The sequence below is a fragment of the Oncorhynchus nerka genome, linkage group LG1 (genome assembly GCF_034236695.1).
Source record: "Oncorhynchus nerka isolate Pitt River linkage group LG1, Oner_Uvic_2.0, whole genome shotgun sequence".
Taxonomy (NCBI): Eukaryota; Metazoa; Chordata; class Actinopteri; order Salmoniformes; family Salmonidae; genus Oncorhynchus; species Oncorhynchus nerka.
Window position 1 is genome coordinate 9,226,531 of NC_088396.1, and position 27,379 is coordinate 9,253,909.

The 27,379-nt window shown below is 45.4% G+C and overlaps 1 protein-coding gene across 4 annotated transcripts in view; it reads left to right on the plus strand.

The window, feature by feature from the left end:
• Positions 1 to 27,379, plus strand: part of hdac4 (histone deacetylase 4) — a 291,374-nt gene that overhangs the window by 226,860 nt on the left and 37,135 nt on the right. For all 4 annotated transcript variants that reach the window (XM_065000848.1, XM_065000785.1, XM_065000804.1 and 1 more), the window contains 6 exons: positions 1,316 to 1,423; positions 5,863 to 5,918; positions 6,101 to 6,188; positions 11,250 to 11,369; positions 12,643 to 12,740; positions 22,807 to 22,925. In XM_065000848.1, the coding sequence (XP_064856920.1) occupies positions 1,316 to 1,423; positions 5,863 to 5,918; positions 6,101 to 6,188; positions 11,250 to 11,369; positions 12,643 to 12,740; positions 22,807 to 22,925 (589 nt within the window). The remainder of the gene's footprint in view (positions 1 to 1,315; positions 1,424 to 5,862; positions 5,919 to 6,100; positions 6,189 to 11,249; positions 11,370 to 12,642; positions 12,741 to 22,806; positions 22,926 to 27,379) is intronic.

Consider the following 27,379-nt stretch of genomic DNA (forward strand, 5'->3'; position numbering starts at 1 on the left):
GGTAGTGGGGGGTGCTGTGGGATTATTTTAGATACTGTTTGAAGAGGTAGGGGGGGAGGGAAGCTGGTCCCACCATTGGTGTGCCAGGACAGAGAAGAGCTTGGAGGGCCAAGACGGCTAAGAGACCAGAGGTGGCAGAACGGGGTGCTCGGGTTGGGGTGTAGAGTTTGAACATAGCCTTATTAAGGTAGGGAGGAGCAGTTCTTCTTGCTGCTCCATAGGCAAGTGCCATGGGCTTGTAGTGGATGCGAGCTTCGACTGGAAGCCAGTCTCTCTCTCTCTCTCTCTCTCTCTCTCTCTCTCTCTCTCCTTCTCCTGCCTATCTTTCCCTCTGCCAGCTGTTTTCTTCTCCTTAGGTTAGTCCATCTCGGAATTCAACCTTAACCCGGGGGGGTGCAACAATATGCAGTCTAGTGGTGTGTAGAGGAGTAAAGATGTGTGTAGAAGTACTGTGTGTGCGCGCTGGGATTGGGGCCACGGAGCAGGCGTGTGTCAGCATAATCAGCCCTGACGGATGAATGCCTGGCCTCTCTCTCTCTGACCACATGCACACCCCACACCTCCACAACCCCGGGACTAGCCAGCTCCCCCCACCCCATCCCACATCACTCTCCATGCCCCCCCCCCCCTTTAAAATATTTAATATTTCTCTCCGTCTACAGTATATCCCTCATCTCTCCCAAACTTCTCCCTTGGCTCAATATTGACACACGTCTGTGAATAAAAGCCATCTCACCTCTCTCCCGGACGTTACAATCACACCTCTACTAGCATGCTTTTGTGTTCCCCCATGGGGTCCCACCAGAAGCACACTCAGACGGACAGACGTGTGAAGAGCAAATTAGTTCTCCCTACCCTTTAGATTGACGTACAGGATGTGCGTTTGTGTGTGTGTGTGTGTGTGTGTGTGTGTGTGTGTGTGCCAGCAGGATAGTCGTGCATGTACAAGAAACTAAGCCTGGCTGTCCAAACTGAGTTTCTGTCTGTAAGGGGAGTCATTCACGTCAGTTGGATTGACCCATAACTCACTCTGAGAGTCCCCCCCTCCCCCCCCGCTCTCCCTGTGCAAGCTTTGATACAATACAAGGGATTTGTAAACACTGTGTGTGGTTAGGGGCTTTTGTATTGTAGCTTGTGTGCGCATATCTTCTTCACTCTTTCTACCTCTGGAATTGTTGGGACTGGGAGAACAAACGGCATCACAGCCATCCTGGTCCAACACTGTCCAGTTGTATGCTTTACCCTGTTTACATTGTATATTATACATGAACATGTATATATTGCGCATTACATAAATGTGTGTTCGTGTTCACAGGTGGACAGCGACACCATTTGGAACGAGGTCCACTCGTCCAGCGCGGCTCGTCTGGCTGTGGGCTCCGTTGTGGAGCTGGTCTTCAAAGTGGCAGCTGGAGAGCTCAAGGTTAGCTCCATGTCCCTCGTCATCGTGTGTCTGTCTAGCTGTCTGTCTGAATTCCTATATTACCAACGATAATGCCATCTCGCGTTGGACGCTGAATGCTAATGCTAGCCCATCAGCTGAATAGGTGGCAGAGTGGAGCATTGATCATTAGACCTCATTAACGGTGCTAACGCTAGCCCCACTCAAGTGAGGTCTATTAATATGGCGCCGAAGACCATAGCTGATGTTTTAAGGCCATAAGCAAAGAAGAAAATGCTCACCCAGAAGCGGCGCTCCTAGTGGCCGGGGACTTTAATGCAGGCAAACTTAAATCAGTTTTAGCAAATTTTTACCAGCATGTCAAATGTGCAACCAGGGGGAAAGAATCCGAGACCATCTTTACTCTACACACAGAGATGCATACAAAGCTCACCCCTGCCCTCCATTTGGCAAATCTGACCAAAATTATATCGTCCTGATTCCTGCATACAATCAAAAACTAAAGCAGGAAGTACCAGTTACTCGCTCAATACGGAAGTGGTCAGATGACGCGGATGCTACACTACAGGACTGTTTTGCTAGCACAGACTAGAATATGTTCCGGGATTCATCCAATGGCATTGAGGAATACACCACCTCAGTCATCAACTTCATCAATAAGTGCATCGATGAGGTCATCCCCACAGTAGGCTAGAGGTGCCACTTTCAATGAGCGGGAGACTAATCCGGACGCTTATAAGAAATCCCGCTATGCCCTCAAACGTACAAGCAAAGCGTCAATACATGATTAAGATTGAATCCTACTACACTGTCTCTGACGCTCGTCGGATGTGGCAGGGCTTGAAAACTATTATGGAGTACAAAGGAAAACCCAGACTCGAGCTGCCCAGTGACGCGAGCCTACCAGACGAGCTAAATGCCTTTTATGCTCGCTTCGAGACAAGCAATGCTGAACCATGCACGAGAACACCAGCTGTTCTGGATAACTTTGTGATAAAGCTCTCGGTAGCCGATGTGAACAAAACCTTTAAACAGGTCAACATTCACAAAGCCGCTGGGCCAGATGGGCCTGCGCCGACCAACTGTCAGGTGTCTTCACTGACATTTTCAACCTCTCCCTGACTGAGTCTGTAATACATACATGTTTCAAGCAGACCACCATAGTCCCTGTGCCCAAGGAATCAAAGGTAACCTGCCTAAATGATTACTGCCCCGTGGCACTCATGTTGGTAGCCATGAAGTGCTTTGAAAGGCTGGTCTTGGCTCACAACAACAGCATCCTCCCGGACACACTAGACCCACTCCAATTTGCATACCGCCCCAACAGATCCACAGATGACGCAATCTCAATAGCCCTCCACACCGCCCTTTCTCACCTGAACAAAAGTAACACCTATGTGAGAATGCTGTTCAACGACTACAGCTCAGCGTTCAACACCAAAGTGCCCACGAAGCTCATCACTAAACTAAGGACTCTGGGACTAAACACCTCCCTCTGCAACTGGATCCTGGACTTCCTGACGGGCCGCCCCCAGGTGGTAAGGGTAGGCAACAATGCATCTGCCACGCTGATCCTCAACACTGGGGGCCCTCAGGGGTGTGTACTTCATCCCCTCCTGTATTCCCTGTACACCCACGACTGTGTGGCCAAACACGACTCCAACACCATCATTAAGTTGGCTGACGACACAACAGATCACCAACAACGATGAGACAGCCTATAGGGAGGGGGTCAGAGAACTGGCAGTGTGGTGCCAGGACAAAGACCTCTCCCTCACCGAACAGACCCCCATTAACATCGACGGGGCTGTAGTGGAGCAGGTCGAGAGTTTCAAGTTCCTTGGTGCCCACATCACCAATGAACGATCATGGTCCAAACATACCAAGACAGTCATGAAGAGGGCACGGCAAAACCTTTTTACCCTTAGGAGACTCAAAAGATTTGGCATGGGCCCCCAGATCCTCAATAGGTTCTACAGCTGCACCATCGAGAGCATCCTGACGGGTTGCATCACCACCCGGTATGGCAACTGCTCGACATCTGACCATAAGGCGCTACAGAGGGTAGTTCAAACGGCCCAATACATCACTTGGGCCAAGTTTCCTCTCATCCAGGACCAAAATAATAGGCGGAGTAAAGCGCATAAAATTGTCAGAAACTCCAGTCACCCAAGTTATAAACTGTTCTCTGCTACCGCACGGCAAGCGGTACCGGAGTGCCAAGTCCAAAAGGCTCCTCAACAGCTTCCACCCCCTAGCCATTAGACTGCTGAACAATTCATAAAAATAGCCACCAGATATAGCCACCGGAAATACCCCCCCCCCCCCCCCCACTGCACTGCTGCTACTCGCTGTTTGTTTGCTACCTCCCTTCGCCCCCACCTACATGTACAGATTACCTCAACTAACCTGTACCCCTGCACACTGACTCGGTACCGGTGCCCCCTGTATATAGCCTCGTTATTCTTATTGTGTTACTTTTTATTATTACTTTTTATTTTAGTCTACTTGGTAAATATTTTCTTCTTGAACTGCAAGGCTTGTAAGTAAGCATTTCACGGTCAAATCTACACTTCTTGTATTCGGGCGTGTAGAGTTTGATTTGATTTGAATTAGGCTTCATTAATTTAGCCTTGTTAGCCATGCTTTCTCTTAACACCTCCAGTCTCCGTAGGAATGCCCCCCGCCCCCTTCCCTACCCCTTCCCTACAGCTCTCATTAGCACTTTTCAGACAGACACTCCTCCCCTCCTGCCCGCCTGCTTTCCTGTGTCTGTGGCTTCTCCTGGCAGCGCCGACTGTTGTTTGAACTCCGCGGGGCGGCCTGGTGCGCGGGCATCGCTAATTGGCTACCTCTAATAGTCCCCGCTAACACCCCAGCTTTATTAGCCTGCCCACCACAGCCACCTGCAGAGCTGGGTAAGGTAACGGAGACTTATGATAATCCCTCTCTCAGCCGTTGTGGCATAGGATGCTAATTTGCTAACGCTCGCAGAGAGTTTCAGCTAGGACTTAGGGCTTCAACTAGCACGTTCACTCTCCTTCTTGTTCCAGTGGAGTTGGAAGCATTGGTTAGGGGAGGCAGTTAGTGCATACCGTAAAATGGATGTGATCTATTGTTATTTGAAGGTTGTTGTTTGTAGTGTATCTGTTGATGAATATGTAAGCCATTTAGTGAACAGCACTGGTTGTTGTTACTGAGATTTATTGACTTGTTTTATTCATTCATGGACTCGTTTGTTCATCCATTCATCTTGATTGATTTATGGAGGGCATGGCTCTCTTTCTAAGAATAATGACCTGAAATTATTCATAAAAAAATGTCTGCGCTCTACATAAGGGTTAGAGATCACAGGAAGTGACCTCCTTGCCCCTTAACCCCATCTTAGCACACACGCGCGCACACACACGTAACCCCAGGGAGGGGAACCAGACTCTAACATCACCTGCCACCCCCCCCGTGCCTGTTCAAGTGAGCCTTGCATCTGCATCATCAATGTTTCTAAAATAGAACTCAATGGAATCCCATTAATCTCTTTAAATCACACACACTCACTCTCTCTCGCACACACACAGCTCTTTGAAAGCAGGTCCCTATCGTCAGAGGGAATCTGAGTTCCTTCTGTCCCTCTGCTAGAATAATATCCTCTGCGGCCAGGCGAGGTGGAGAGTAATCCACAGCAGCTGCCTCAACATCATTAGACTGGACTACAGGGACACAGGTCACCTCACCACGTACACATACCACAGTCAGGGCCCCGAAAACACTGGGCGTCCCTACCAGTCCCCATATGTCCCCATATTACACCAGGACCGTAAACAGTCGGCGCAGGAGCAGCGGGAGTCCCGCAGGTCCCTACATTAACACAACATCCACGCCTCGCACTGCTGCTCTCAGCTGTCAGCCATACCTTTTGTGTGTGTGTGTGTGTGTGTGTGTGTGTGTGTGTGTGTGTGTGTGTGTGTGTTGTGTGTGTGTTTCAAGATTTATTAGTCGTAAGTGCAGGATACACATGGTATGCACTGTCCAACGAAATGCTTACTTGTAGGTTCCTTCTCGACAATACAACAACAATAAGAAATAATAAAAGATGAGAATATGAACATAAAGTAAATGGCTCAGTAGAATAGAATAAACATTTTCGCGTGTGTGTGTCATCGGCAGTGTCTGACCCTCCTCCCTGTCAATGGCAAAGCAATTAAGTGTGAGCCACAAGGGGATTTAGGGTCATAGAGGCAGAGAACTGAATACTGCATGGAGAAACTGGAATGTGTGTGTGCGTGTTAGTGTGTGTGTGTGTGTGTGTGTGTGTGTGTGTGTAAGTAGGTATTTTCGTGTGTATTTATGGGGTTATGTGTTTATCTGTGCTATTGCAGTACGAGTGTCTGTTAGTCTGTGAGAGGGAGCCATGTTACCCAAGGCCTTATGGGTAACATGGCTCCCTCTTCTCTGATTGGCAGAACGGCTTTGCTGTAGTCCGGCCCCCTGGACACCACGCGGAGGAGAGCACACCTATGTAAGTCCCACGTCATTTATGTTTCTTTCTTCTCATTGGATCAGTTCTTATTGTTATGGAAACGGTATGAGATTTCGAGCAAAATCAAATGATTAGAACCCTAATCACAACACCTATTGGACTCAATGTAATATTCTTTCTTTCTCTCTATCACTCCTCCCCCACATCACTCCATCACACAGGGGATTCTGTTACTTCAACTCCGTGGCCATCGCAGCTAAACTTCTGCAGCAGAGGCTCAGTGTCAGTAAGATCCTGATTGTGGATTGGGTGAGTTCACCTTGGACCTCCCGTGCTTTCACACAGAATAAGGTGGGGCTCAGTCATTAGAGAATGGTGCTTGCAAGGGGGTAGTGGGTTCGTTTCCCACTGATGCCACCCATGCATAAAATGTATGCACGCATGTCTTTAAGTCGCTCTGCATAAAATTGTCTGCTAAATGGCATATATTATTATATAAAATAATGTGACCTATTTTTATTAACATTTGTTCGTTTTCTGCGTAGGGCATGTCCCCGACAAAAAAAAAACATCTTTGTCAACCGAGTGCCACCTTTTAAGCACATTTTTAAACGTGTATTTTTCCCTACACCCTATGTGTTAATAAAAACAACTATATATAGGCTACTGAGCTTGTCTGATGCTTTAAGCACACTGTGATGCATGAATTAAGACACAAATGACTCAAGAGGGAGCAGTACATGACGAAAAGTATGTGGACACCTGCTCGTCGAACACCTCATTCCAAAATCATGGGCTGGTCCCCATTTTGCTGCTATAACAGCATCCACTCTTCTGGGAAGGCTTTCCACTAGATGTTGGAACATTACTGCGGGGACTTGCTTCCATTCAGCCACAAGAACATTTGTGAGGTCGGACACTGATGTTGGCCGATTAGGCCTGGCTTGCAGTCTGAGTTCCAATTCATCCCAAAGGTGTTTGATGGAAGCACATAAATGTCTAGAATGTCAGTGTATGCTGTAGCGTTTAGATTTCCCTTCACTGGAACTAAGGGACCTAGCCCGAATCCTGAAAAACAGCCCCAGACCATTATTCCTCCTCCACCAAACTTTACAGATGGCACACTGCATTGGGGCGTGTAGCATTCTCCTGACACCTACCAAACACAGATTAGTTCGTCTGACTGCCAGATAGTGAAGCATGCTTAATCACTCCAGTAAACATGTTTCCACTGCTCCAGAGTTCAATGGTAGCGAGCTTTACACCACTCCAGCCGACGCTTGGCATTGCGCATGGTGATCTTAGACTTGTGTGCGGCTGCTCGGCCTTGGAAACCCATTTCGTGAAGCTCCCGACGAACAGTTCTTGTGCTGACGTTGCTTCCAGAGGCAGTTTGGAACTCGGTAGTGAGTGTTGCAACCAGGGATTGATGATTTTCTTTACACACTTCAGCACTCAGCGGTCCCGTTCTCTGGGGTTGTGTGGCCTACCACTTCGCGGCTGAGCCGTTTCCACTTCACAATAACAACACTTACAGTTGACTGGGGCAGCTCTAGCAGGGCAGAAATTTGACCAACTGACTTGTTGGAAAGGTGGCATCCTATGACGGTGCCACGTTGAAAGTCACTGAGCTCTTCAGTAAAGGCTATTCTACTGCCAATGTTGGTCTATGGAGATTGCATGACTGTGCTTGATTTTATGCACCTGTCAGCAACGGGTGTGACTGAAATAGCCGAATACACTCATTTGAATGGGTGTCCACATACTTATATACAGTATAGTGTATATACACTGCTCAAAAAAATAAAGGGATCACTAAAATAACACATCCTTGATCTGAATGAATGAAATATTCTTACTAAATACTTTTTTCTTTACATAGTTGAATGTGCTGACAACAAAATCACACAAAAATGATCAATGGAAATCAAATTTATCAACCCATGGAGGTCTGGATTTGGAGTCACACTCAAAATTAAAGTGCAAAACCACACTACAGGCTGATCCAACTTTGATGTAATGTCCTTAAAACAAGTCAAAATTAGGCTCAGTAGTGTGTTTCTGGGCAATGCCTGGGCATGCTCCAGATGAGGTGGCAGATGGTCTCCTGAGGGATCTCCTCCCAGACCTGGACAGTCTGTGGTGCAACGTGGCGTTGGTGGATGGAGCGAGACATGATGTCCCAGATGTGTTCAATTGGATTCAGGTCTGGGGAAGGGGCGAGCCAGTCCATAGCATCAATGCCTTCCTCTTGCAGGAACTGCTGACACACTCCAGCCACATGAGGACTAGCATTGTCTTGCATTAGGAGGAACCCAGGGCCAACCACACCAGCATATGGTCTCACAAGGGGTCTGAGGATCTCATCTCGGTACCTAATGGCAGTCAGGCTACCTCTGGCGAGCACATGGAGGGCTGTGCGGCCCCCCAAAGAAATGCCGACCCACACCATGACTGACCCACCGCCAAACCGGTCATGCTGGAGGATGTTGCAGGCAGCAGAACGTTCTCCACGGCGTCTCCAGACTGTCACGTCTGTCACGTGCTCAGTGTGAACCTGCTTTCATCTGTGAAGAGCACAGGGCGCCAGTAGCGAATTTGCCAATCTTGGTGTTCTATGGCAAATGCCAAACGTCCTGCACGGTGTTGGGCTGTAAGCACAACCCCCACCTGTGGACGTCGGGCCCTCATACCACCCTCATGGAGTCTGTTTCTGACTGTTTGAGCAGACACATGCACATTTGTGGCCTGCTGGAGGTCATTTTGCAGGGCTCTGGCAGTGCTCCTCCTGCTCCTCCTTGCACAAAGGCGGAGGTAGCGGTCCTGCTGCTGGGTTGTTGCCCTCCTACGGCCTCCTCCACGTCTCTTGATGTACTGGCCTGTCTCCTGGTAGCGCCTCCATGCTCTGGACACTACGCTGACAGACACAGCAAACCTTCTTGCCACATCTCGCATTGATGTGCCATCCTTGATGAGCTGCACTACCTGAGCCACTTGTGTGGGTTGTGGACTCCGTCTCATGCTACCACTAGAGTGAAAGCACCGCCAGCATTCAAAAGTGATCAAAACATCAGCCAGGAAGCATAGGAACTGAGAAGTGGTCTGTGGTCCCCACCTGCAGAACCACTCCTTTATTGGGGGTGTCTTGCTAAATGCCTATAATTTCTACCTGTTGTCTATTCCATTTGCACAACAGCGTGTGAAATTTATTGTCAATCAGTGTTGCTTCCTAAGTGGACAGTTTGATTTCACAGAAGTGTGATTGACTTGGAGTTACATTGTGTTGTTTAAGTGTTCCCTTTATTTTTTTGAGCAGTGTATATTTGCAACCGCTCAAGTAAAAAAATTCTTGGTCCACCAACAGCCTAACAACCAACCAATCAACCAGTCGACTAAATGGGGTCAGCCCTAGTTCAGCCAGTTTAATATAATGCTTTTACAGACCAAGTTATTCAGTGGCAACATACAGTACCTGTCTGTATAACATGATATGAGACATATGTCTGGCGTTAGAATGTGTGAAACTGATGTCATAATAATCTTGGTACCAAAGAGCGCTGTACACTCTGCGTCATGTCATTTATCAGTATGACACACATTTGTGTCAAAAAGCGCTGCTTACAAAGACTGTCAAGCTAGGGTATGTACAGTTAATGTCGGCAGTTTACATACACTTAGGTTGGATTCATTAAAACTAATTTTTCAACCACTCCGCAAATGTCTTGTTAACAAACTATAGTTTTGGCAAGATGGTTAGGACATCTACTTTGTGCATGACACAAGTCATTTTTCCAGCAATTGTTTATAGACAGATTATTTCACTTATAATTCACTGTATCACAATTCCAGTGGGTCAGAAGTTTACATACACTAAGTTGACTGTGCCTTTAAACAGCTTGGAAAATTCCAGAAAATTATGTCATGGCTTTAGAATCTTCTGATAGGCTAATTGACATAATTTGAGTGAATTGGAGGTGTACCTGTGGATGTATTTCAAGGCCTTCCTTCAAACTCAGTGCCTCTTTGCTTGACATCATGGGAAAATCAAAAGAAATCAGACAAAATTATAGACCTCCACAAGTTTGGTTCATCCTTGGGAGCAATTTCCAAATGCCTGAAGGTACCACGTACATCTATACAAACAATAGTACACAAGTATAAACACCATGGGACCACGCAGCCGACATACCGCTCAGGAAGGAGACGCCTTCTGTCTCCTAGAGATGAACGTACTGTGGTGCGAAAAGTGCAAATCATTACCAAACAACAGCAAAGGACCTTGTGAAGATGCTGGAGGAAACTGGTACAAAAGTATCTATAACCACCGTAAAACGAGTCCTATGTCGACATAACCTGAAAGGCTGCTCAGCAAGGAAGAAGCCACTGCTCCAAAACCACCATAAATAAGCCAGACTAAGGTTTGCAACTGCACATGTGGACAAAGATCGTACTTTTTGGGGAAATGTCCTCTGGTCTGATGAAACAAAAATGTTTGGCCATAATGACCATCGTTATGTTTGGAGGAAAAGGGGGAGGCTTGCAAGCCGAAGAACACCATCCCAACCATGAAGCACGGGGGTGGCAGCATCATGTTGTGGGGGTGCTTTGCTGCAGGAGGGACTGGTGCACTTCACAAAATAGATGGCTTCATGAGGATGGAAAATGTGGATATATTGAAGAAACATCTCAAGACGTAAACTTCTGACCCACTGGGAATGTGATGAAATAAATAAAAGCTGAAATAAATAATTCTCTCTACTATTATTCTGACATTTCATATTCTTAAAATAAAGTGGTGATCCTAACTGACCTAAGACAGGGTGTATGTAAAACTTCCGACTTCAACTGTTGGTCAGATACTGAAAGAGGAGCTTTTTTTTTTACATCTTAAAGGCCTTTCGAATTAGAAAATATCTCTATAGAAACTTCTGAAGCAGTCCCGTCAAGAAATAGGCACTTAGTTTCAAAATAACCTTCTTTAAAAGTTGTCATGTGTGAGATCATGCCTCGATATAGAAGCTTAAGTCACTTTTTTATGTTTGACTATGTAGATAGATCTACTGAAATTAAATGGAAAGTAATAGATATTGTCACCCAGCAATGGGATTTGTAAAACAGACTCTTAAAACAACCCTCTGAACTAGTCACAAAGGTTGTAGGATGTTAGATAGTGGCTAAGCATGACAATGGAGAGCATTTGTTTCTGGTTTCCACTTGCTATTAGTCTTCTATGCCCATCTGACGACTGACTCAAGGTTGATGTTGTTTAGCGCACAATGCTTATGGATAGGATTTGGATGTGGAGACCTGTTCCTAAATCGGTTGTTAGTCAGGAAGTAACCATAGCCCGCCACTCTCCATGTCTGTCAGGATGTTCACCATGGAAATGGCACGCAACAAGCATTCTACAGCGACCCCAACATTCTCTATCTGTCACTCCATCGCTACGACGATGGCAACTTCTTCCCCGGCAGTGGAGCGCCTGATGAGGTGAGTGTGTGCGGTGTTTCCCCCATGATTTTTTTCAGCAGCATTGGCAACGTTAGTGTTTTTTTTTTGGGGGGGGGGGCTATTTTTCTGCAGTTCTAAATGTTTTGTCATGGGGCTGAGAGACAAATTGCAGTTTCAAAGCAAAATGTCCTGCTATTCAACACATTTTTTCCATGGGGCTAAGAGAACATTTTATAGTTTTAAAACAAATTTCCTGCAATACTACACATTTTGCCATGGAGCAAAGAGACCTCCACAAGTCTGGTTCATCCTTGGGAGCAGTTTGAAAGCACATTTCCAGTATTTCAACACATTTTGCAATGGCGTTGAGATACCATTTTACAGTTCAAAAGCTAGTTTCCTGCAATTCTACACATTTTGTCATGGGACTGAGAGAACAGTTGCAGTTTTAAAGCTAATTCCCTGTAATTCTACACATTTTGCCATGGGGCAGAATTCTTTTTCAACACCAATGCTTTACTCTTGCTAATGAAAAACGATGTACTGAAGCGTAGGGTTCTTGTCACTTTCCCCAAATCCCCAGGTTTTCCTGAATTTCTGGTTGGAGGATTTCTGACTTATTCCCTCCTGATTCCAGGATCTTCCCGGAATCAGGAGGGGGAACCTTGGCATTTTTTGAAAGTTATAGCAATTTTGCCAATTGGTAACCACTCACTAAGTTGAACACTGATCATCAAATTAAATGATGGCCGTGTTTCACCATTCAGTCAAACACCGGGCACTATCATTTCTGCCATCCCTGGCTCAATAACCAATAATGACCAGAAAATAGATTTTTGGAAATGTTCCTGTTATTCACAGTCAAATTGGCAACATAAAGAAAACTCAACTGTTGTTGGCTCTCCCCTAATAATTACTACAATATTGACAGTAGTCCTATTGTAGCATTTCCTGATACATGTTTTTTAAGGATGAGGCCAACCGCCACTTAGTTCAGATTATTGAGGTTGTTTGTAAACTGCCCAGACTTAATGTAAAAGTGTGTTGCGTGTACTTGTGTGTGTGCGTGCATATAATAGTGTGTGCTCTTGCCTGGCAGCTGTAATCTGAGCTTTGACTGGTAAATAGCAGGAATCTCAGCAGTCTTTTCCTAGAGATACTACATATATTACTAGAAAGGGCTTCGATATGGTCCCTCTACAGTGGAATGGTCAATCAATGTTCAGATGTTATGGTGTATGGTGTGTGTAATTTTGCCTGTGTGTGCCTGTTGTGTGCGTGACTAACCTATGTTGTGTTGTGTGTGTTGTAGGTGGGCACTGGGGCAGGCATGGGCTTCAATGTGAACATGGCTTTCACAGGGGGGCTAGAACCACCCATGGGAGACGCAGAGTACCTGGCTGCCTTCAGGTAACACACAAACACAGACTAGCTACCACAGAGTATGGTGATGTTTATTTAAGCTGGGAACACCAGCGCATGAAAACCGAAGAGTGAAAAAGCGAGAAAATGAGGGGCCTGTTTAGTGGGGAATTTGCAGCGGTGGGGGTTGGTGGGGTTTGGTGGGGGTTGGCTGTTGGAGTGTGGAGTGCTTAGGGAGCACTCGATTGAGGAGAGGGTTGTATTTCAACAGGCTGAATGTCCCAGTGGTCTGTCTGTCCTGACGGTTCCCACCTCTGGAACCATATACAGTGGGATTCAAAATAATTGACACTTTTGATAAAGAGGTGAAATAATGAGTGTATAAAATAAATCATTCAAATACTGAAATATATTGAGAGTATGAGATATTTATGAGTGAGAAAGTCAGTGAAGGTCAAAGATCATACCCCCAAGACATGCTAGCCTCCCCTGTTATTGGTAATGGTGAGAGGTTAGCATGTCTTGGGGGTATGATCTTTGACCCTCTGTGACTTTCTCACTCATCATTATTCATGATTTATTCAGGATTATCCGTAATCATGGTAGCATCTGCATTAATGTAGAAGTGTTTAGAAACATATTCTATTTTTATTTATAATCAAATTTACTAGGAATATGGGACCAAATACTAAACTTTTGACTACTTTAATTATTATCATAATTTTGACTCATACCTTTTTGGAGAAAACAAATATATATATACTTGTTAAGCAAAATATCTTTCTCTGAGCATTTACATTATTATAAAATAATATAATTTCCCACTTTTTTGGAGCATGCAATATAGCACAGTATTTGAATGATTTATTTTATACAGTCATTATTGCTCATCTTTATCAAGGGTGTCAATCATTTTGGACCCCACTGTACACCCTACTGTCAGGCCGCAAGTCTACAGACACACATTAAAGGGATAATTCACTCTGATATCACTCACTGCCTTCTTGCCTTTTTAATGTAAATGATACCCTGCGTTGTCTATGTCCACAGCTTTCAACTTAAGCCGAAGTGACTGATACAGTAAGCTATTGTTAGCAGTTAGGATTGGAACGTAGTACATAGAAATGGTTGATCGCAGACTCAGGACAACAGTAGATTATTTTTAGAGAGAAAAAAACAAAAGGACTACGAAAACGGATTGGGCAAATTATGTCAAATATCCCTGCCAAAAATACAAGTGATGTTCACAAATACAACCACGTTAACATAATTTGGAGTCAAACCTCGGTCAAATACATATGTCAAATAATTCCATACGCTTCAGGTGCACTTGATTAATTTGCCCTGTACAATGGAACCAAATAAATAGTCCCAAAAGTGTACATATTGTCCACACATTGTCTATTTTAGAGTAATATCTATTCACATGATACACTACATCAACGTTACATCTCATCCAGAGCAGAAGTACTGAGAGAATTTCATCTGGGGGAAAAAGGACATGGTTCACCATGACTGTGTGAAAAGCTCCAGTCCAAAAATAACAGTAAGTGGGTTCTATATGGCTGAGAGGCCATGAAACATGAAGTATGATGTGTTGTAGTGCACGGCCGAGGCAAGGCTTTGTGGCGGCCTCTTTTATCTGCCAAGCAGGCTGATGCCATGGCTGAACTCCATTAGGTCCGCTGTCTGGGGCTATTTATAACCCACCTACACACTCGCACTGTACACACACATAATGCGAGCAAGCACATATAGACACACAACACAAACACACAAGAAAACACAAACACCACTCGAAACTCATGCACGCATGCTCACAGGCACCAATGTGTGCATACACACACTCACCCACCCACCAATGAATGCACGCATACACTCACAAACACAGACATATGGTGGGATGCAGGGCAGAGGGCAATTCGCGACGCCCCACTTTGAAGATGAGCTGTCTGAGCTGCCGGTACCAGTAGACACACATCAAGCCTCTCTCACTCTCTCACTCTCACTCACTCACTCACTCACTCAATTGCTGGCTGCACACTATGCTATGATAACCAGGATACCGTGCCCCCCTAATGTACCCCAGATCTCAATCTCCACATACAGTTGAAGTCGGAAGTTTACATACACCTTAGCCAAATACATTTAAACTCCGTTTTTCACAATTCCTGACATTTAATCCTAGTAAAAATTCCCTGTCTTAGGTCAGTTAGGATCACCACTTTATTTTAAGAATGTGAAATGTCAGAATAGTAGTAGAGAGAATTATTTATTTCAGCTTTTATTTCTTTCATCACATTCCCAGTGGGTCAGAAGTTTACATACGCTCAATTAGTATTTAGTAGCATTGTCTTTAAATTGTTGAACTTGGGTGAAATGTTTCGGGTAGCCTTCCACAAGCTTCCCACAATAAGTTGCGTGAATTTTGGCCCATTCCTCCTGACAGAGCTGATGTAACGGAGTCAGATTTGTAGGCCTCCTTGCTCGCAAACGCTTTTTCAGTTCTTCCCACAAATTTTCTATGGGATTAAGGTCCGGGCTTTGTGATGGCCACTCCAATACCTTGACTTCGTTGTCCTTAAGCCATTTTGCCACAACTTGTATGCTTTGGGTAATTGTCCATTTGGAAGACCCATTTGCGACCATGCTTTAAATTCCTTGAGATGTTGCTTCAATATATCCACATCATTTTATTCCCTCATGATGCCACCTCTTGCAGCAAAGCACCCCCACAACATGATGCTTCCACCCCTGTGCTTCACGGTTGGGATGGTGTTCTTCCGCTTGCAAGCCTCCCCCTTTTTCCTCCAAACATAACGATGGTCATTATGGCCAAACAGTTCTAGTTTTGTTTCATCAGACCAGAGGACATTTCTTCAAAACTACGATCTTTGTCCCCATGTGCAGTTGCATACTTTAGTCTGGCTTTTTTATGGCAGTTTTGGAGCAGTGGCTTCTTCCTTGCTGAGTGGCCTTATAGGTTATGTCGATATAGGACTCGTTTTACTGTGGATATAGATACTTTTGTACCTGTTTCCTCCAGCATCTTCACAAGGTCCTTTGCTGTTGTTCTGGGATTGAATTGCACTTTTCACACCAAAGTACGTTCATCTCTAGGAGACAGAATGCGTCTCCTTCCTGAGCGGTATGACGACTACGTGGTCCCATGGTGTTTATACTTGCGTACTATTGTTTGTACAGATGAACGTGGTACCTTCAGGCATTTGGAAATTGCTCCCAAGGATGAACCAGACTTGTGGAGGTCTACAAGTTTTTTTCTGAGGTCTTAGCTGATTTCTTTCAATTGCCCCATGATGTCAAGCAAAGAGGCACTGAGTTTGAAGGAAGACCTTGAAATACATCCACAGGTACACTGAAACTCAAATGGCCCAAATTATGTCAATTAGCCTATCAGAAGATTATAAAGCCATGACATCATTTTCTGGAATTTTCCAAGCTGTTTAAAGGAACAGTCAACTTAGTGTATGTAAACTTCTGACCCACTGGAATTGTGACCCACTGAAACAGTGAATTATAACTGAAATAATCTGCCTGCAAACAATTGTTGAAAAAATTACTTGTGTCATGCACAAAGTAGATGTCCTAACCAACTTGCCAAAACTATAGTTTGTTAACTAGAAATTTGTGGAGTGGTTTAAAAACGAGTTTTAATGACTCCGACCTAAGTGTACGTAAACTTCCGACTTCAACTGTAACCCTGCTCCTCACCTAACCCCAAACTGGCCCTCTCACATCCAAGGCAGATGGAGCACGTGCTGTACAAGCCACAATATCATATATGCCATATGGATTTACACAGCATTTGAGATGTGGAACATGATACATATTAGGGTGCATATGTACCTACGACATATTATTATACAGTATATGCAACACGTGAAAAACCCTGTGTCCCTACCATCTGCATCACCTGTAGCCCATCTTCAGGTAGTGTCTCTTTTGTTGTTGTAGAGCCATTTAAAGCAAGGCAAAATGTTATGCGTTGCTCAAATCTATCCTTTGTTGTTGTTTCTCAACCAAGCAAGAAGAGTAGCTCCCCCTTAAATGTATAGAAGCCAGTGTCACCCAACACCAGTCTTTCTGGTAAAGGAATTGGGAAACTACAGCGTACTGGTGCCAAAATGTCTTCCGTCCTACCCGTGTTGATTCAGTGTAAAGTGGATCTTTTGGAAGCTACATTTGGAAACTTCTTAAGATTCTGACAATGAATTGTTAGTAACCATCCTGCCCCATTATGTTGATGCTGCAAGTGATAGAACTGCAAGACCAACTGTTTGGAAAGGGTTAGACAGCTTGTTTGTTGATACTCTGTGACACTGTAGTAGTTCAGGCCAGAAAACCGTATGTTGTCGCTCCTCACGCTGTTGTCATGCCTCATGTATCTTGGCATCCATTGGCTGTTTTTCTCTATAGCAGTATAACCAGTGCTTAATTTTATCTTGCTGGAACAGGATCCGGCACCTCTCAGTTTTGGACCGTTTCATTCCGGAACCTATTTGTCAGGATCTGATACCTCTCGCAGCATGATATTTTTTCTCTCTCACTGCTTGTAAATGTAGTCTAATTAAAAGCCTTTAGAGTTAATTCGAGTTGCCTCTTTGTTAATTCCCCTTCCCCACAACAACAGAAAACGTCATGTGAAAAGGTCGATTTTCAGCCACGGCAGATATTGTAAAAGTTGATTCGGTTATATAGTCCTCTAGCAATGACCTGACAGGCTGACAGCGAGCAAAGTTCATGACCTTTATGAGATACTGTAAGTGATTGATACAACCTTAACTTTACTTCCTAGCTTCACCTCAACCTCTGACAGGCTAGGTGGAAATTCCACCATATTGCTTACACCTATCCAAACCCATGAGATCTACACAAGTAGATCGGGAGAGAGGGTAATTGATTTGATATGTTTTCTTTGGCAATGTCAATTCTTACACATTCCATGTCAATAAATATTCTTGAATTGAACTAAGAGAAGGCGTACGTGGGTCTTCCCCTTATGTCACTCAGCTGGCCCCTGGCGCTTTCAATTCCACAGTGCGGAAGTGAGAGTCTCTCCTCGGCCTCTCTGATTAACAGAACCCAGAGGAATAAGGCCAGCATAGCCCAACAGTCCATATATCCGCTCTCCCTCTGTCTCTTTCTATGTCTTTCTATCTCTCTCTCAAGCACAGGAACACACAGACACATACACACTTACTCTCTCTCACACACACACACACACACACACACATAAACACACAAACCATACACACACGCACACATCCTCCCCATCTCACTCCTTATTTTGTCTCTTGTTTTGTAAGCAGCATATTCTCTCTCTCTCTCTCTCTCTCTCTCTCTCTCTCTCTCTCTCTCTCTCTCTCTCTCTCTCTCTCTCTCTGTGTAAGAGGATGCCTGCCTCGCGGGCGTCATCTTCTAATTTCTTCACAGCCAGTGCCACGTTGCATTTGCAGGGGATCAAGCCAGACTCCAGAAAGAGAGAGAAAAAAAGATAAGAAAATGGTCCCTAATGAAAACCAGAAGCACCGTCTCTTTCTCCCTCTCGCTCCCTCTCTCACCATGAACTTGGAAACAGAGAGGAGAATTGAGCTTAATTCAAACCAGCTCTCCGCAACGCCAGATGACAAGGCTTTGAAGTGTGTGTGTGTGTGTGTGTGTGTGTCTGTCTGTGTATGTGTTTTCTACCCTGTCTCTTTGCCTGCTCTCCCATGCTTTTTTGTGAACGGTCGGTAAAGCCTTTGAGCCTAACATGTAGGCATGGCTAGCGTTAACCCTTTGTTGGTTAGTAGGTTTGGGAGGTATTGTATCCAGGGGGGTCTATTCTACTACCCTAGCCGGTCTTGGCGTGCCCCTCCTGGGTGGATTAGGCCGGACGGTGAGGATGGATCTCTTTTCGGGTGCCTGGCAGTCGACGGTTCTACTTCTAAGCTCCCGCAATCGGTCTCAGTCCATCGCAGGGGGAATATGTACATGAGTTATTGCTAATTAGCGATTGTAAACTGAAGTCATGTGTATCCAGTCAAGCTATATCCTCTTCCTCCTCATTTGCTGTTTAGCAGTCCACATGAAAACACACACACACACACACAAGGGATGAAAAGGAGGAGTGGAAGATTGAGAGAGTTCCTAGAGAGGGAGGTTTCCCTGTTTCTTGTCAATGCCACTGAGGGAAAAGCTGCCTCCATTCTGAAAGAGGTGTGTGTGCGCGCGCTCGTGTTTGAGTGTTAGTGCGTCTGCATATCTTATCACTCAGCGCAGTGAGAGAATGGATGCCATTTTGAGAACTTGGGTGAACTATTTGTGAACAAAGTCCCCTACACAAAGACTCAATCCCCTAAAAAGTGTTCATCTACGGCAGCACTCCGTCTCCCACCTCCGTCTAGTCTATTCTCTCCCAAACTCTAAGCCCACAACCTCACTGGGTAAAGAAGGTAAAGAAAACAGTGCAGATGAAAGAGAGAGAGACGTGGCTCATCTCGTCTTCTCTTATCGGTGAAAAATCCAATAGCTACAGGAATGCCCCAGTAAAGATCAGAGGAGAAGGAATAGCAGACTCCAGAGCCACCTCTATGGGAAAGTTGACATGTTGGGCGACCACCTGCGGAACTGATCTTCGGGGTTTCGGTGGGTTCGGGAGCTTTATAGGTCGAGGGCATTGAGTAGTCACAGAGGTGGCGGTATTATCTTCGCAGAAATGCTAGAGAGGATGAATGACAAATTAAATCAAATTGTATTTGTCACATGCGGCGAATACGACCTTACCGTGAAATGCTTACTTACAAGCCCTTAACCAACAATGCAGTTCAAGAAATAGAGGTAAGAAAATATTTACTAAATAAACTAAAGTAATAAAAAAAATCTATTAAATCAAAAAGTAACACATGGAATTTACATAAGAATAGCGAGGCTATATACAGGGGGTACTGGTAGTGAGTCAATGCGCGGGTGGGTGTGTCTACGTGGTACCTATACGTGTGTTTGTGTGAGAGAGAGAGAGTCTTGAGTGTGTGTGTTGGCGTGTGATGAGGATATTACAGTGGGTCAGGGTGATTTATGTTAGGCCTGACTGTCTCAGAAGAAAGAGGTGTTCAACCCTGAGGCTTAGCAGGTCCTCCCAAGCATGCTCCCCCACAGTGTCGGGATACACACACACACACACACACTCTCTCACAGCAATACACAAACACACATGCACACAATCCAACCAAGGTCCATGCATTGAGGAACTAAATATGCAACAGGTAATACAGAAACATGTTGTAAGTACTTTTTATTCAACTTTATTTTTAATTAAAGGCACAATGTGTAGAAATCGCTCTGCATTACCTAGTTGCCAAAATTCTGAAATGTTCCCCTAATTTCAGTTTGCGACAAAACAAGCAATGTAAAGTATAGAAAATCATTGTACCATCTAAACCGAAGGTAAAAAGACGCAAAAACAAAATGTAGAAATAGTACACATAGAACGGATCTACCGCTTATCTGACTTTCAATGAGAAGGACAGATGTATACAGTACCTCACATTTTTATGTGAATTTGGTTAAAAGGCACACAAAGCTACATATTGCGCCTTTAATCTGAACAAACACATTCGGTGCGACTGCGTGCCATGGCAGAGCAGAACAGTATACATTTTCCCTCAACATCGAAAGCACACCTCAGCGACGACATTTTACAGGCAGGAACTAGCTGATGGAGGCAGGAAGGTCTTTGGATCCCACCCTACAAACCCAGGATGTCCCGTAGCTAAGACGGCGTCGTAAATCTTGTTAAAACTCGTTATCCGCTAGCCTTATTAACCAAGCCTTTTTCATCTACCACATAGATATCCACTGATTCACTCCATAGCAGGCCTATAAAAAAAAACTTGTTTCCACTCACACTGGCTTTCTAATGGATCGCTGTGGCTTTCCCAAGGTTGTCGTCTGTTTTAGAGAGGGGTTGATGATGCGTGCAGTTTTTGATTGAGGCTTGACGTGTGTGTGTGTGTGTATGTGTGTGTGTGCGCGCTTTAAAGCAGCTGAACAAATACTTCCATAACAGTACTGCTTTCTCGTTGCATCTCTTTAGATGTATTTCTACCACCAAGGTATGCTTCCATTCTCTACTCATCCTCTCATTTGGTCTCATTCATTATGTCCTTCACCTCCTCACTCTGTCACTTTTTATTTATTTGACCTTTATTTAACTAGGCAAGTCAGTTAAGAACAAATTCTTATCTACAATGACGGCCTACCCCGGCCAAAACCTAACCCAGACGACGCTGGGCCAATTGTGCTCTGCACTATGGGACTCCCAATCACAGCTATTTGTGATACAGCCTGGAATCGAACCAGGGTCTGTAGTGACGCCTCTAGCACTGAGATGCAGTGCCTTAGACCGCTGCGCCACTCGGGAGCTCTTACTCATTCTCTTCACCCAAGTGCCAGAGGCATGCTGACACAGTCAGTGACACACACTCTCCTCTGTGTATCTCAGCTGTCTGAGGTACCGAGCCTCCTAAAAATACCTCCTCTCTCTCTTGGGGGAAGGCCGCCACTGCTGACAGCTGTGTGTGTGTGGGAGGGGGGGCGTGGTTTGCTCAGTGGAGGCCTATAATTGTGGCGGCGATAGCGGAATGGAAGGAAAGCGGGCTCAGGAGCTTTGGGCATGCTACCCGCTCACCCGCCACGCCCGCAGCCAGGAGACAAGCGCCATGTTCTTGAGGTCAGCAAAGTAGAGGGTTACTACAACACGGCCCTGAGCCACCTCTCAGTCGCACCAAAACCCTGCCTACCCAAATACTGGCGGCCCCAAAAAGCAGGCAGTGTACAGCTACACTGGAAGAGCTATTCATGCTGTCAATCAGAGAAGTCCCACAGCGAATAAACAGTATGATTACAAACGTCTACACAATGCTGTCACTGTCGCAGACAACTTCACAACACTGACACATCACAGGCAGATTCCTTTTGCAACTTCACCTACACAATATTGACAGCCTATCAGTAAAAGGAACAGCTATCCCAGATAAACCCGGTGGCAGCTACACAACCACAGCACAAAAGAGAAATTCGACATAACCAAATTGTATTTCTACACCTGGAAAGAGCATGTTTAGCAACAGTCGTGATACGGAGGAAAGGATTGATCACTTTCTATGCGTCACCCGTGTATAACGCATTATGAGCGCAATTACATGCACAATGCACGTATGTGGTTCGGTGAAAAGCTTGATGAGTACGACCAAAACACTGAATTCACGATCTATCTGTTTTCCTTCCACCAGCTGTGGGAGAGAGGGTGGATTCTAAGGTCTCACTCCGCACACCCACAGAGCCATCAACACAGACCAACGACGTATCGTCCCCTCAGAACTACAGTATCATTGTGTATTCAATTCCTCCCATTCACTTTTACTTCTCCCCTGACATGTGACCTGAGTTCTTCCTTTCTCTCACTGTGTCGTTCGGGGGTTTCTATGGCTCAGTTTTTTGGAGCTTGTGGTTCTCAAAACCAGATATGTGGCTTTGATTCCTGTATAGGGGGTTATGTACTGTTATGTGTTGTTTACTGACTGTTTGGATGAAAGTGGCTGCTAAATGAGCAGGTACATTGCACTGTAAGTGGTTCATTGGCTATATTTAAGTAATGTAGCAGACTCTCTTATCCAATCAACTTAGAGGAACAATTAGTGCCTTGCTCGAGGGCACATCAACAGACTTTTTTTCACCTTGTTGGCTCTAAGATTCGAACCAGCAAGCTTTCAGTTACTTGCCCAATGCTCTGGATTCACCAGAGTCGGTCAATGTTATGGAAAGAGCAGGTGTCCTTAATGTTTTGTACGCTCAGTGTATGTGATCATATACAAATGTAAGCAAGGTTTGAAACGGTCTGTTGCAGTCTACAAATGACTTGTAATTATGTTCTGGCCTCCTGACAATCCACACAAGAAAAAATTGGCCCGGGGCTGAATCTAGTTGATGATCCTTGCTCTAGGTGGTGTCTCTCAATACGTATGTTTAGGTGAGTCACTACAAGGGATGGTGGCATTAACGGGCTCATTCTCGCTCTCTTTCCCACTCCCTTTTTTTCTCTCTCCCTTCACAGGACGGTGGTGATGCCCATCGCCAATGAGTTTTCTCCTGACGTGGTTCTGGTGTCTTCAGGATTCGATGCTGTGGACGGCCACGCATCACCCCTGGGCGGGTACAAGCTAACAGCCAAATGTAAGTGACTTCCTTCCTTTCCCCTCTTTTTCTCTCCACCAATCCACTGCTTATGAATGAAACGTATCCAGCCATGATGCTGCCTTACCATAAACAAATGGCCTTTTTCAATACATTCAAAATACATCCTTCTTTTTTTCCTTCCTTGAGGTAATTACTGATCTGACCCGTTTGGATTACTGATAGCAATACAGTGGAAACGTACCTTCACTTTTACAATCACTTACAGATCAGTGAGCAAGGAGACTGTATTTTTTAGTATTGGCCCAGTTACCTCTCCTAACCAGCATTCCTTCTGCCTATCAGTCTAAAGGCAGCACTCAGATATGTTCTAAAGATCATATCTCCCTTAAAAGAAAGGCTGCATTGATGTGGTGTTTCAGCCCATGCTAAGTGGTAAATGGTAAACAGAGTTAAGCAGAAACACTAGTTCTGGCCATGAGGAGGGAGTGTCTTGCAACCACACTTTAAAAAAAACTCAGACTTATAAAACATTGTGGCTGGCCAGCGTGCGTATGTGCCGTTCTGACAGATGACAGTTTAAATCAGTTTAAATCAGATTCCTCTTGCTGGGCTGATCTGAGAGGGCCTGCTACTTCTGCGGTGTGTAGCAGTGTGCTACTTCTAGGCTAGCTATTAGCATTGCTGTGGCTGATGCTAGTGAGTTCAATGGACCACTCTGCGGTGTGCACTAGTATTATCTTTTCATCAACCACACTTAGTCTTTGTCTCACAAAAGCAAATGATACACAACCCTTTCATTTTGAGAAATGCATTTTATTTATAAAATGCCCAAAGAAATGTATAAATAGTATAGAAAAAACAAGGAAATAATTCAAATAAAGGAAAGAAGATAATTGCAATGATCATCACTGGTCACCAGTAGGGCTTATACTCACAAAGCATCTCAGAGTAGGAGTGCTCATCTAGGTTCAAGTCCTCCCTGTCATCACTGGTCACCAGTAGGGCTTATACTCACAAAGCATCTCAGAGTAGGAGTGCTCATCTAGGTTCAAGTCCTCCCTGTCATCACTGGTCACCAGTAGGGCTTATACTCACAAAGCATCTCAGAGTAGGAGTGCTCATCTAGGTTCAAGTCCTCCCTGTCATCACTGGTCACCAGTAGGGCTTATACTCACAAAGCATCTCAGAGTAGGAGTGCTCATCTAGGTTCAAGTCCTCCCTGTCATCACTGGTCACCAGTAGGGCTTATACTCACAAAGCATCTCAGAGTAGGAGTGCTCATCTAGGTTCAAGTCCTCCCTGTCATCACTGGTCACCAGTAGGGCTTATACTCACAAAGCATCTCAGAGTAGGAGTGCTCATCTAGGTTCAAGTCCTCCCTGTCATCACTGGTCACCAGTAGGGCTTATACTCACAAAGCATCTCAGAGTAGGAGTGCTCATCTAGGTTCAAGTCCTCCCTGTCATCACTGGTCACCAGTAGGGCTTATACTCACAAAGCATCTCAGAGTAGGAGTGCTCATCTAGGTTCAAGTCCTCCAGAGTAGGAGTGCTGTCATCACTGGTCACCAGTAGGGCTTATACTCACAAACCAGCATCTCAGAGTAGGAGTGCTCATCTAGGTTCAAGTCCTCCCTGTCATCACTGGTCACCAGTAGGGCTTATACTCACAAAGCATCTCAGAGTAGGAGTGCTCATCTAGGTTCAAGTCCTCCCTGTCATCACTGGTCACCAGTAGGGCTTATACTCACAAAGCATCTCAGAGTAGGAGTGCTCATCTCAGGTTCAAGTCCTCCCTGTCATCACTGGTCACCAGTAGGGCTTATACTCACAAAGCATCTCAGAGTAGGAGTGCTCATCTAGGTTCAAGTCCTCCCTGTCATCACTGGTCACCAGTAGGGCTTATACTCACAAAGCATCTCAGAGTAGGAGTGCTCATCTAGGTTCAAGTCCTCCCTGTCATCACTGGTCACCAGTAGGGCTTATACTCACAAAGCATCTCAGAGTAGGAGTGCTCATCTAGGTTCAAGTCCTCCCTGTCATCACTGGTCACCAGTAGGGCTTATACTCACAAAGCATCTCAGAGTAGGAGTGCTCATCTAGGTTCAAGTCCTCCCTGTCATCACTGGTCACCAGTAGGGCTTATACTCACAAAGCATCTCAGAGTAGGAGTGCTCATCTAGGTTCAAGTCCTCCCTGTCATCACTGGTCACCAGTAGGGCTTATACTCACAAAGCATCTCAGAGTAGGAGTGCTCATCTAGGTTCAAGTCCTCCCTGTCATCACTGGTCACCAGTAGGGCTTATACTCACAAAGCATCTCAGAGTAGGAGTGCTCATCTAGGTTCAAGTCCTCCCTGTCATCACTGGTCACCAGTAGGGCTTATACTCACAAAGCATCTCAGAGTAGGAGTGCTCATCTAGGTTCAAGTCCTCCCTGTCATCACTGGTCACCAGTAGGGCTTATACTCACAAAGCATCTCAGAGTAGGAGTGCTCATCTAGGTTCAAGTCCTCCCTGTCATCACTGGTCACCAGTAGGGCTTATACTCACAAAGCATCTCAGAGTAGGAGTGCTCATCTAGGTTCAAGTCCTCCCTGTCATCACTGGTCACCAGTAGGGCTTATACTCACAAAGCATCTCAGAGTAGGAGTGCTCATCTAGGTTCAAGTCCTCCCTGTCATCACTGGTCACCAGTAGGGCTTATACTCACAAAGCATCTCAGAGTAGGAGTGCTCATCTAGGTTCAAGTCCTCCCTGTCATCACTGGTCACCAGTAGGGCTTATACTCACAAAGCATCTCAGAGTAGGAGTGCTCATCTAGGTTCAAGTCCTCCCTGTCATCACTGGTCACCAGTAGGGCTTATACTCACAAAGCATCTCAGAGTAGGAGTGCTCATCTAGGTTCAAGTCCTCCCTGTCATCACTGGTCACCAGTAGGGCTTATACTCACAAAGCATCTCAGAGTAGGAGTGCTCATCTAGGTTCAAGTCCTCCCTGTCATCACTGGTCACCAGTAGGGCTTATACTCACAAAGCATCTCAGAGTAGGAGTGCTCATCTAGGTTCAAGTCCTCCCTGTCATCACTGGTCACCAGTAGGGCTTATACTCACAAAGCATCTCAGAGTAGGAGTGCTCATCTAGGTTCAAGTCCTCCCTGTCATCACTGGTCACCAGTAGGGCTTATACTCACAAAGCATCTCAGAGTAGGAGTGCTCATCTAGGTTCAAGTCCTCCCTGTCATCACTGGTCACCAGTAGGGCTTATACTCACAAAGCATCTCAGAGTAGGAGTGCTCATCTAGGTTCAAGTCCTCCCTGTCATCACTGGTCACCAGTAGGGCTTATACTCACAAAGCATCTCAGAGTAGGAGTGCTCATCTAGGTTCAAGTCCTCCCTGTCATCACTGGTCACCAGTAGGGCTTATACTCACAAAGCATCTCAGAGTAGGAGTGCTCATCTAGGTTCAAGTCCTCCCTGTCATCACTGGTCACCAGTAGGGCTTATACTCACAAAGCATCTCAGAGTAGGAGTGCTCATCTAGGTTCAAGTCCTCCCTGTCATCACTGGTCACCAGTAGGGCTTATACTCACAAAGCATCTCAGAGTAGGAGTGCTCATCTAGGTTCAAGTCCTCCCTGTCATCACTGGTCACCAGTAGGGCTTATACTCACAAAGCATCTCAGAGTAGGAGTGCTCATCTAGGTTCAAGTCCTCCCTGTCATCACTGGTCACCAGTAGGGCTTATACTCACAAAGCATCTCAGAGTAGGAGTGCTCATCTAGGTTCAAGTCCTCCCTGTCATCACTGGTCACCAGTAGGGCTTATACTCACAAAGCATCTCAGAGTAGGAGTGCTCATCTAGGTTCAAGTCCTCCCTGTCATCACTGGTCACCAGTAGGGCTTATACTCACAAAGCATCTCAGAGTAGGAGTGCTCATCTAGGTTCAAGTCCTCCCTGTCATCACTGGTCACCAGTAGGGCTTATACTCACAAAGCATCTCAGAGTAGGAGTGCTCATCTAGGTTCAAGTCCTCCCTGTCATCACTGGTCACCAGTAGGGCTTATACTCACAAAGCATCTCAGAGTAGGAGTGCTCATCTAGGTTCAAGTCCTCCCTGTCATCACTGGTCACCAGTAGGGCTTATACTCACAAAGCATCTCAGAGTAGGAGTGCTCATCTAGGTTCAAGTCCTCCCTGTCATCACTGGTCACCAGTAGGGCTTATACTCACAAAGCATCTCAGAGTAGGAGTGCTCATCTAGGTTCAAGTCCTCCCTGTCATCACTGGTCACCAGTAGGGCTTATACTCACAAAGCATCTCAGAGTAGGAGTGCTCATCTAGGTTCAAGTCCTCCCTGTCATCACTGGTCACCAGTAGGGCTTATACTCACAAAGCATCTCAGAGTAGGAGTGCTCATCTAGGTTCAAGTCCTCCCTGTCATCACTGGTCACCAGTAGGGCTTATACTCACAAAGCATCTCAGAGTAGGA